Raw genomic sequence first — 12,410 nt, forward strand, 5'->3', positions numbered from 1 at the left:
GCTATCACATTCACTTCCTTTCCCCCACAGCATTACTCTTTAATCTCTCTCAACCACCTAATAAACCACCACCACCACCCAATTTCTCCCCTCTCCGGCACCACCATAGCTTCAGACTGCCACCGCATGTGCTCTCTCCCCACTGACAATCCCTATTAAATCTATCTCATTAAACACCCGCAACAAAGTAACCAAAATCCACCAAACCCAAATCCAAATTCAAAACAGCCATCTAAATCTCACCACCATTAACATAAACAATAGTGCCAGACAAATGGAAAAATGATGATGAATATAGGAATAATGGTGAAGATTAATTAATTTGAATTGGTTATAAAATAAGAAGAAAACAGTGACGATTATTGAGGAAGTATAACACTAGTGCTATAAACACAAGACAAGTGAGAGGATGAGGTTGAGAGCACCAACAAACAATTGTAATTTGTAGGAAATATGATATTTTTTTAAGATGGGGAAGGGGATCTCGGTGCTGGTGGAGGGCTTTTTTTTACTAGGGGCGGTGGTTAGGTTTTAGGGGCTCGACGGGATGTGGTGCACCAAGAGCCGTAGTTGGAGGGAGGAGATTGTATGGCAGCGGCGCCGGCAAGAGCGCAACTGCAGAGGCAGTTCGACACCAGTGGTGGTGTTAGCGGGGGAGGAGGTGAGTTGTTGTGAAGGTGGTGGATGAGTTGTGATGCGGGTGTTAATGAGGTGATATGGTGGGGATGGGTTAATGGGTTTGGAAAAAGGTGGTGATGGGTAATTATTATGGGTAAAATGGTCAATTCATATAATTTGGTATTGAGTATGAAAGAAATGAGAATTTTAGGTATAAGTTTTGAAATAAAATTATCTTAGGTATAAAATTTGAAAAAACGTATTATACTAGGAATAAGTTATCAATTTACCCTAATAATAATGATGAAGGGGAAGAATTCACCGACTTGACAAAATCCGGGTTCTCCTACTCCTTCTCCTTCTCGTTTTTTTTTTTTTTTTTTTTTTACAACCTGCCGTGTTAAAGCGGCAAGTATTGTCTAGGAAATATAACTATATTTTTTTATGTTATATCTTAAAATTACGATAAAACAAATTATGAGACAAATTAACTACTCCCGCTATTAATATTTTACTTAAATCGATTAGTTAGCTAATCGTTCATATATGCTTTCTTTTGTTGTTACTATTGTTGCTTTTATTACATTCGTTATTACTACGGTTTACTTCCAGTACTGCCGCATGAATATTGATAATTTCACTATTCTCGTTGTTACTTTTAATACTTTTTCACTACTCCCCTTGCTAATATACTTACTTTAACTATTCAAATGAGTGATTACTTACATATTATTATATTCAATGTTAGAATAATTATTTTCATTACTAACATAATTACTTTTAATATTTAGGAATACAATTTTAAGAGGTTATATATTTACATAAATATATTAAATATATGTATTAAATCAAATCGAAACAGTTATAAAATATTATATCGTTTGAAAATCTAGCTTGATTTATTTACCTTTTAATAGTTTCCAAAATATAACCGTCTTATATTATATTTCCTAGATTTAATGCCCGTGCGATACACGGGACGTTTGGTAAAGTCTTTTATAACGTTTTTTTTTTTTAAATAATCCAACAAACAATTTTGTTTAGTGAGATGACATTAATCTAATTTTAGGCGGATTTAACAATAAAAGCAACTACTTCTTGCGTAATTTATTTGTCTTTGATTAAAGACAAATGGAGAATTTTTCATGAAGTCCAACAAACATTGTTTAATAACTTGTAAATGAATCAAATAACTTTAAAACTGCCTCAATAACTTAAAAAAAAGCTTAATAACTTCTTTTCGATTGTAATTAAAACGATTATGAGGTTCTGTTGCCCAAAAAATCCAATTTCCTTTGTATGTATTTTGATCCTCTTATTTTCCGTTTATTTTCAACATGTTTTCTATGCTTATTATGCGTATCATCACACCAATGATGTCATTGATAGAACTCTTGAGTCTTTTTTGGGGTGTTTAGTTGGAGCTTTTGGAATGGATTTGAATGGATTCAATCTATTCTCTTGTTTAGTTAGAGGGTTTTGAAATGGAGTTAGATCCCAATGAATTCTAACTCCATTCCAACCTCTTGGAATCTCATACCCATGTTTACAATCAAGTTTCTAAATCCATTCCACCCTATTACTATACTCAATCTATTCCGAGATCGAACCAAACACTCTTGAGCAAGTAAGGGGTTCTAACTAAAGATGAGTCAAATATTATAGATGAGACAAAAGAAAAATGCATAGAGAATAACAAAATGTTTGTCTCATATATGCAAATAGGTGTATATTTGACTTGTTTTAATCATAAGACGGATACTACCGTGTTAAGAGAGACTTACCGGTTGATTAATTATGTCATTTAATTTGAATTTTTTAACCAAAAAAATTTAGAAGAATATTATCTTTCTCAACTTCTAATTTATGTAGTATACTACTCGATCATCTCATTTAAAGCAATTTTTTTTCAATGATTAAGAGATGTCTTGGTTTAACTAATTTAACCAAATTAGTTTCTAAGAAATTTGTCTACGCCGCATATTGTGATATAATCATTGAAATATGTCTACGCCGCACGTGAGTCTACTACATGTTTCTCGGGGAAAAAGAAACTTTTTCCAACCAACATCATTACATCAATGACATTATTATTCAAGAGCTGCTTGGGATGCTAGATAACTGATATTGTCTCGATCAGGATGGTATACCTCCTAAAAAAAAGGAAACTCAAGCTATTTTTTTTTTTTTTTTTTTTTTTTAATAGGTAAGAAAACTAGGTTGATCTTCTAGGGTAAGACCAACCTATCTCATCCTTTCGAATGAGGAGGTAAGTTAAAAGCCAGCAGGCTATCAAACCACTCGAAAGAGTTGGACATGAATGTCCAATGAAGCCTATGAAGTCAAGAACCTTGTTGGCTTCACGAAAGAATGTTTAATTATCACTTCATCGAAAAATGAAGGTCTAATTTCACATCCTTGATAATACTAGAAATTTCCCACGGAATTTGCCAAGTACTTTAATCGAGTTAATAACACATGTTATCACCCTCCACAATTAACTTTGAGATTCCTAAGTATTTAGCTGCTAAAATACCTTCTTTTAAAGCAAGTGCTTCCGCAATAAGGATACTATTGGATCCGCACTTTTTTGCTCCCAACAAAACGACTTTACCATTGTGATCTCTTAAAGAATATCCTAAAGCAGCTTTATTGCCTTCTATTCTCGATCCGTCAAAATTTAGTTTTAGGAAACCGTTTGTAGGTTTTTCCCACCAAATTTCTTCCTTACTAGAATTGTTTCTAGCTGACTCTTCTACCTCGGGATTGTTGAGATCCTTAAATCTAGTCACATTCCATGTCTTAGTGCTATTATTACATAAAGTAATAAGTTTGCTGATACTTAAATTAACATTATTAAAGATAATATCATTTCTATGGAACCATGCATTCCACCAAATAAAGATAATCTTTATAAAGTCATCTTTTGAAATTAAATCCTTGAGATAATTAAGTTTCGTTAGAAAACTCTGACTTATAATAGTATCATAATTTGATAAAAACTCGTTGAAACTAATAATGTTCAGGTCTTGGATGACAGACCCAATCAAAGGACATTCGTAAAAGAAATGATCTTTATTTTCAATAGGGTTGTTGCACAGAACACAATGAGGTGGGACATCAATATGACACTTGAGAAGTCTACTTTTCGTTGGAAGGCCATCAACACAGGCTTTCCAAAGAAAAAATTTCAATTTAGGAGGAATATTCAATTTCCAAATCCACTGAAATTCACATTTGTCAAGAGCTTGATCGAACAAACCTTGCGCTAACCAAGTTGCTGTTTTGGTAGAGAAATTTCCATCTACGGACAACTCCCAAATTAAGGTATCCGGAATATCATTATGTGGCACTGGAATGTTAGTAATCTGATTAATAATATCGTTATTCACTAAACTGGATAATTTACAAACATCCCATTGCTTGTCTGAGGTTATGAAGTCTTTAACCAAAAGATTAAGATCACGGTTACTATCATCATCAACCATACTGGTTGTAAGTGGGTGTGAAAAAACTCAATTATCAGACCAAAACTTAATGTTGTTACCATTACCTACCTGCCATCTCAGTCCTTTTCTAAATAGAGTCCGAAGACTCATTAGTTTACGCCATTGCCAAGAAGAGGCTGAATTAGGCTTATGATCAAATAGTGAACAATTTCTTAAGTATTTTTTAAATACCACTTTGACCCATATACTTTCCTTATCCATAGGAAACTCAAGCTATTAGTTAAGTAACATTGTACTCCGTAGATGCTTGTAGACGTAGTCTCCTCTATGTATTCGGCACCTCTATGTGTTCGGCTACATGCTACTCCTATTACGTATTGGAAACATATTTAGAGTGTGATAGAATTAAAATTATTATTCACTCATTTGAGTATTACTTTACATTACATTCCCTGAATAATGAAACCCATATTTTTTTTCACTTTCCATGTTCACAATTTCGATCACATTCCTGCTAAATCATAAAAGTATATGTTTTATTCTCTCCACATATCAAATTGTGAACGGACACATCTATTTAGGGGGCTCGAATTCATTCTGAAATTCCCGAACAAATATCGATCTTAGCCTTATATCACAAATTATAAAATAAGACGTTTTCAGGAGAGTTGATTTTCTAAGACATCTCATACAATCAAAGCAGAACCGAATTTAATATTGACCTCGTCGGAACCTGAATCAAACTCGTAGCGAGTCAGTATACTCGGAAAAAAACAAATAAAATTGAACTCATATCAAAGTCTACTTATATCATCAATTCATCGTAATCACATCATAGAATCACTCACAGTGGCCGAAATAGGTACACACTATCTTGAATTTAGTAGTAGTAGTTCTTAGAAGAGACACCTGATCATCAAAGAAAAAAAAAATTATGGTTATATTCAAATATCATATAATCTAAAAATTACGTGAAATAACAAACAATCTTAGCAAATGCATATAACATAGATATAAGCACAAGTGCATAACTATATGAACAGTAAACTATTGGAGATGGTTTAACGTGAGTTATTATTGCCTTATATAGTCAATGCTATGGAGTTGATCACTCCAAAGAGTCCCAAAATTATGTGGTTGAGTATAGGAAGAGTCCTAATCCTGAACTAAATTTAACTCTCTACAATAATGAAACGGAATGAAATTCAAGTAATTTTACATTCACATTGCACATTAACCCAGCCAATCTAGATCATAACATTGCTAAAGTAAAACGACTACTTTCTCTGGTTCTCGTTAATAGTTTAGTTTTCTTCAAATTGATATGGCCAAGGACTAAGGTAGTAAAGACAAGGCAGCTGGTAAGGTTCAGCAAGATAAATGTAATCATGGTATTAGATCTTAGTTAAGAGACTTTATCTCAGAACCAGTTGTCACGGCTTTATCTTAATTGTTGATGTGCCATCATTGCAGCCTACACTGCCTCATACTTCAAAATCTGACTGAGTCTCCTCCTGGAGCCTAAATCAGCCTAAAGCTCAAACAAGAAGGGTAAGAATAGTTTAGCAATATAAAAACGAGTCTTATGGCAATCAATAGTGTTCATAAAAGTTTCAACCCCTGGACAAAATTACTCACGAGACATTTAAATATCCTACATATCACAAAATCATATCTGGTCAGTATGTAAAACACTAAAACCTATCTCAGTTTTGGTATATCTGGTCAGCAGGTAAATCCTTCTCAATTTTATCGATCACAACAAAGCACTTCTACTTATGGCACCTCATATAAGATCCAGGTCTGTTCTTAAAAGAACAGCGAGAAAGCAACAACAACAACAACAACAATAACAACAACAAAGCCTTAATCCCAAAATAATTTGGGGCCGGATCAGAGAGATGCCAAAAGGAGCGCATTTGTTTCAGATTTGGCTAAATTGCATCATTCCAGATAAAATGGGGGAAAGATAAAAGGAAGTGGCATAAGAAAACACAAGACAAGCATAATGCCAAAATAATTTGCATATGGGAGACTGAGAGTAGCAACGTTTCTAACATAATAACTAATTGAAATACGAGATAGTCATGACTAATTAAGCTTATGTCTTAAATTAATCACCAGATTAATCACACACAACCTAAAAATATATCAAAAATTCTGGTGATTCTTTATTACTTGTATATCACCCAAAGTGCCCACACTATCACAATGGCATTTTGGATCTTTGCTATTACAAGAAAAGCATCCTCATGTAAGGCTACAAGACATTGTACATAACTAAGCCCAAATCATCCTAATCCTCGAACAAGAAGGGCAAGAATTAACCGTCTTCATACTCAAAGACAATTCACAACAACTAACATAAATCACAAACAGGGCCGTCCTTTACATTTTAGGGGCCCTGTTCGATATCTAAAAGATAGGCCCCTATTTAGGTTAGGCTCATATAAATATTAAATATTTTTTTAACAGGTACTCCCTCCGTACCATACAAATGGTAACGTGGTAAAAAATGGGGTTTTTAAGAAAAGAGGGTAAAAGAAGGGGCAAGGAGGGAAGAAATTTGGTGGGGTATGTAATTGTGGGTTTAATTGTGATTTAGTAGGTGGGGTATGTAGTGACATTTTATGTAAATATCAAATGGGTATAAGGATAATTTGGTAATATTGTGGGCCAAATAAGGAATGTTACCATTGGTGTGGTACGGCCGTATTAGGTAAGTGTTACCATTGGTCTGGAGTATATGAATATTGTTACAAAAAAGTAGAACGGTTTATTTAGATATTCAATTGTGCAATAAAAAGGACACCATTTTATACCAAAAATAAATAGAATTTTAGATATGCGAGTAACAATCACTTGTTAGTATCTCAATTGTTTGTATGTTGTACTAGAGAGGCAGGTTCGAGCCTTGATAAGGGCTATCTTATTTCAATTCTAAAAGCTAATTGGAGTTTTAAAAAGGCCACTTATCAGAATCGAACACGAGACCTTGTAAAACCTATCACAGTTTCAAAAACAAATGCGCTCCTGAAGCCTAAATCAGACTAAAGCTGAAACAAGAAGGGTAAGAATAGTGTAGCAATATAAAAATGAGTCTCATGGCAATCTATAATGTTCATAAAAGTTTCAACCACTGACAAAATTACTCACAAGGCATTACATCAGAGCCTTAATCCCAAAATGATTGGGGTTGGCTGACATATCAAAAAATATCCTACATATCACAAAATCATACAGGTCAGTATGTAAAACCTATCTAAGTTTTGGTATATCTGGTCAGCAGGTAAATCCTTCTCAATTTTATCGATCACACCAAAGCACTTCTACTTATGGCACCTCATATAAGATCCAGGTCAATTCTCAAAAGAACAGCGAGAAAACAATGACGACGACAACAGCAACAACAACAACAGAGCCTTAATCCCAAAATAATTTGAGGCCGGATCAGAGAGAGATGCCAAAAGGAGCGCATTTGTTTCAGATTTGGCTAAATTGCATCATTCCAGATAAATTGGGGGAAAGATAAAAGGAAGTGGCATAAGAAAACACAAGACAAGCATAATGCCAAAACAATTTGCATGAGAGACTGAGAGTTGCAACGTTTCTAACATAATAACTAATTGAAATACGAGATAGTCATGACTAATTAACCTTATGTCTTAAATTAATCACCAGATTAATCACACACAAGACACAACAACCTCAAAATATCAAAAACTTTGGTGATTCTATTTCACTTAATATCACCCAAAGTTCCCACACTATGACAAAGGCATTTTGGATCTTTGCCCTTGCCAGAAAAGCATCCTCATGTAAGGCTACAAGACATTGTACATAACTAAGCCCAAATCATCCTAATCCTCGAACAAGAAGGGCAAGAAAAGCATGGCAATATAAAATGTGTTCTACAGTAATATACAATATTCACTTAAGTTTCAATCACTGACAGTACTCTTGAGGCATTTAAACCTTAGAAATCACAAAATGATGTTCATTCAGAAACTTCTTCCTAAGCCAAATGAGTAAAATAAACAAAGCCAGTATGAAAAAGAAGCTTTCTGGTCAGCATGTAAACCGATCTCAATTCTATCGATCACAATAAAGCACTTCTACTTATGGCACCTCAAAGTCTCAAATAAGACTCACCAAGTACCCATAAAAAGTACAGGGAGAAACCAACACGACAACCAAGCCTTTGTCTCGAAAGAACTAGGATCGGTCTGGTTATATAGAGAGAAATGCCAAAAGGAGCACATTTGTTTCAGATTTGGCTAATTTGCATCATTCCAGACCGAATCAAGAAAAATCGGACTATAAGAAATATAAATCAGGCATAACGTAACACATTTGCACTTCTACTTTCAGCTAAAAAAATAATGAAATTACTTATGAGATAGGTTGCGTTTATTTGGAAAAGGTAAAAACATCAAAATGCAAAGAAGGAACATATCCAGAAGATGGCACGCGTGACAGAATATTTGAGAGGACTGTGTGCAAATTATATCACATATGTGAGACATCTGACATATAAGCAGAATTAAACTAATAAAATATTTCAAGCATTTAGCTGATTTAAGTACTACTGCATCTAATAAGTAATAGTAGCAGAAAGAAAGAAATGGCCTTGACTTTACAATGAATATATCTACCTCATGTTGATGAGGCACTGGGATTGAGTCAAGTGAAACTCAGCTGTTCTCCACTGGCACCCCTGGCCCTTAGTGATCTCTGTACCTAAAACCTGACAGAAATCCAGAATAGCAGCACATACCTGCACATCCCATCAGAACCAAGAAAATTGAGTGGCTTGTGTTTGTTGCATAGACATCTGAATACTTTTATCAAAGTGATAAGCAGGTGGTGATACAATATCATGGATGGTGATAATATTGACTGAAATAATGAGTAATGCTGTAATGGGGTGTGTTTTTCCTCCACTATGTGTATACTTTATGTTCGTACAACATTTCATGACAAATTATAGGATTTAGAAACAAAAAGAACTCTAAAAGGCATGTCCAGTAGATGCAAACATAAGAATAATCATCTATGTATTCGTGAGACATATGAGAGCACTGTACTGATTTAGGTACAAAAACTCCATAACAAATCATTAGTCGCAAACACTCACCCTATAAATAAATTATTATGCAAGCAATAGACCAAGGAGTTCCGAATTGCAGAAGTACATATACTATCATTTGCATTCATTTTTCTCTAAAGTCGACAATATTTTTCAAGGATACAAGTGTTGAACAAGGGAATTCTTGCAGAGTTGCACGTTAATGCAACATGAGAAATGCAAATAAGAATCTACATTAACAATAAAAAAAGATCCAAGAGCATTAAATCCTTAAGACCTCGATTTAAACAACAAAAAGAAGTGGAGAACAATGAAGTATATAACATTAACAACCCAAAGTGGAATAGCTAGTATCTCACCTGCATGTGAATCCTCTTAGACTTATACGCAAGGAATTTTATTGTAGCTAGACAACCCCTTCAACAGTACCAGGTACACAAACCTACTTCTGTGTTACCAAATCTCGTTCCACCAAGACATTCTGGCAAATCATACTGTGTCATTCAAGATGACCAACAACTAGCTTAAAAGTGCCATCCATTAGCACGCCAGTACTTCCTAGCATTTTCACTAGCACGTGCTCGTCTTATCTTCAGAAAAAGCTTATAAGCTATCTCTGACTTATTAGAAGCAAGCAGTTTGTTGTTAAGTTTGCTATACATGAGCCTGGTTGGACAGAATCCTTTACGGAGGGCCTCCTCCATAACAAATACGGCAGTGTCAAGTTGTCCGTTGTTGCACAACCCATTTACAACATATTCATACACATCCATATCAGAAGAATGCCCACACTCTTGCATCTCATTCCACAACTTGAGAAGCATTGCACATTTACCAAACCGAGAAAGCCGCATAAATAACAGCTTGTAAGCAGTAACTGATACTTTACAGCCATATTTCCTAGCACTTTTGTAAAGCATCATCGCAGCATGTGGTGGGCCAAAGCTACATAAAGGCTCGATGAACGAAGTGATAACCCCAGTAGTCGGAGTGAGTCCATGACGCAACATTTTATCAAACATTTCAAGTGCATCTGCCACTTTCCGAGACTTTATCAGACCAGCAATTATGGTTCTATATGTATCTACGTCTGGTGCACAATCATTGCTCAACATATCTTTGTAATATGTCATGCACTCACCAAAGTCACCCGCAGAGACGAAGTTAGCAATCATTGCATTATAAACTCTGACATCAGGGCGACAATATTCATCTTCCATGCTGTTAAAAATTTTAACAGCATCCTCAACCTGACCAGCTCTACCCAAACACTCAATAACACTACTATAAGTCCTACAATTAGCAGAAAACCCATCATCGACCATTTCCTTCAAACACCTCTCCATCTCACCAACCTTCCCTAACCTCGCCCACCCAGCAATAACCACATTATAACTAACACAATCAAACACCACTTTCCCTTTCATTGAATGCAACAACGAATTCGCAATACCCACATGAGACCGCTTGCACAAACACCTCAATAATACATTAAACGCCTCAGTATCACACTTCATCCCAAACACTTCCAGATCTCTAAACACCTCCAACGCCTTCGATAACCGACGACACCTAACAAAACTATCCATCACAATCATAAGTGTATCACAACTGGGACAAACCCCCTCATTCGACATCTCCCTAAACTTCCCCACCATAAAATCAAAAAACTTTCTCCTTCCTAACGCTTTCAAAACAACATTATACACCCCCACATCTCTACCGACACCGGGTTGCTTAACAACCCAATCAAAGAACATTATCATAGCTTCACCCCCTAAATTCCCTCTATCTAAAACCCTGGAAACAACCTCAACATTGACTTCTCCATCACCCAAAGCAGAAGATAGCGCATTTTCAATTGAAGCTTTACCGTTAAGTTTTTGGATAAACACCCCTCGTAATTTATCTTCAATTGGAAGAAACCCATCTGGAGAACACTTGTTAATTACCGTTTGGTTCCCAATCGAGGATGAAATCGAGTTCGGCGAGTATAAATTAGGTATCGTCGTACGACGAATCGGCAAAAGAGTAGATAGTTGATTGAGGATTTGTGACTCGTCCGCATTAGGGTTAGGGTTAGGGTTAGGGTTTGTGTTTGGGTGTGAGTTAATTTGATTTGAATTAATAGAAGTTGTCAGGGTGGAAAATGGGGAAAAGAGGAAAGAGAAATTAGGGTACCTGGATTGTTTAACGGAAAAGAAGAAGCGCAGAGGATAAACCGCCATGGAAGAGCAGCAAAGCTGTTTCCAGTAACTAGGGTTACATCGCCGTTGATGTTTACACAAGCGGCAAACCCTAATCACCTAATAAACAACAAGGGTTTTTCTAAGGGAGACCGGAGACTGGAGAGATAAATTGACTTCAGCCTAAATTATTTTTAGGAAAAATTATAAATAATTACCATGTATTTGCGTATTTTTACAAATAATCACCATGTATTTCTATTTTATAAATAACCCCAGATTTTCACGTATACTCCCCCAATCACCACCGTATATTTGAACCGAGACTCGTTTTTCATATTTTCCAATTCACTACAGTAATATTTACACGAAATACCCATATTACCCCCACCTAATTACCTTCACTAAGTTTACCCAAACTTAACATATTCAATCTCATTTTCCCCAATTCCCCAAATTAATTTATACTTGCAATGAACAACTCAAATTCAGTTTAACTTAGTAAATCAAACAATAGCAACAAAAGGAGCATAAACAATGTAGAGGACATGTCATCAAAACGTTTGAAACTTGCACAAATAGCAGCATTAATGGACACTGAAGGTAGTTAACACAAGTTTCCCATGTCTAATATGCGCCATTACATTACTGCATACAATATAATCCAACGGAAATGGGATTTGTTTATCCACCAAAATCAATCCAAATTGTTAAAAATATTGATTGTTATACAGAAATTGCAAGAACCCAGATAAGATAATTGAGTAATGAAAGAATGATATGGAAAGTATGAGCGTCTATGAATAATGTAATTAGAAAAGTATGAAAAGTATAAATTGATTTGGGGGAATGATAAAATCAATTGATTTTGGGGATTTTGGGGATTTAGGGTTTGAAAGTATAAAATTGATTTGGGGAAATGAGATTGAAAATGTAGGTTTGGGTAAAGTTAGCGAATGTAAGTAAGTGGGGGTAATATGGGTATTCCGTGTAAATCTTTCATTAACGAGTCGGAAAATATGAAAAACGACTCTCAATTCAAATATACGGTGGTAATTGGGGAGTATA

At 35.2% G+C, this 12,410-nt stretch overlaps 1 protein-coding gene and 1 non-coding gene across 3 annotated transcripts; both read right to left on the reverse strand.

Annotated features, from left to right (window-relative positions):
- Nucleotides 1–4,706: 4,706 nt before the first annotated feature.
- On the reverse strand, nucleotides 4,707–11,502 carry LOC141657563 (putative pentatricopeptide repeat-containing protein At5g43820). Of its 2 annotated transcripts, none has more exons than XM_074464837.1 (3): nucleotides 9,516–11,502; nucleotides 8,723–8,844; nucleotides 4,707–5,598 (listed from the first exon to the last, which is right to left on the reverse strand). In XM_074464837.1, the coding sequence occupies exon 1, from the start codon at nucleotides 11,382–11,384 to the stop codon at nucleotides 9,681–9,683; it is 1,704 nt and encodes a 567-aa protein (XP_074320938.1). In that variant the 5' UTR covers nucleotides 11,385–11,502; the 3' UTR covers nucleotides 4,707–5,598; nucleotides 8,723–8,844; nucleotides 9,516–9,680. The 2 variants fall into 2 exon arrangements, with proteins under 2 accessions (XP_074320938.1, XP_074320939.1); XM_074464838.1 differs by having other exon boundaries at nucleotides 4,711–4,976.
- On the reverse strand, nucleotides 8,293–8,363 carry LOC141658364 (small nucleolar RNA snoR127). The gene has a single exon (XR_012549254.1). It is a non-coding gene; the product is annotated as a small nucleolar RNA snoR127 (small nucleolar RNA).
- Nucleotides 11,503–12,410: the final 908 nt, after the last annotated feature.

Source organism: Silene latifolia, chromosome 5, assembly GCF_048544455.1.
Source record: "Silene latifolia isolate original U9 population chromosome 5, ASM4854445v1, whole genome shotgun sequence".
Lineage (NCBI taxonomy): Eukaryota > Viridiplantae > Streptophyta > Magnoliopsida > Caryophyllales > Caryophyllaceae > Silene > Silene latifolia.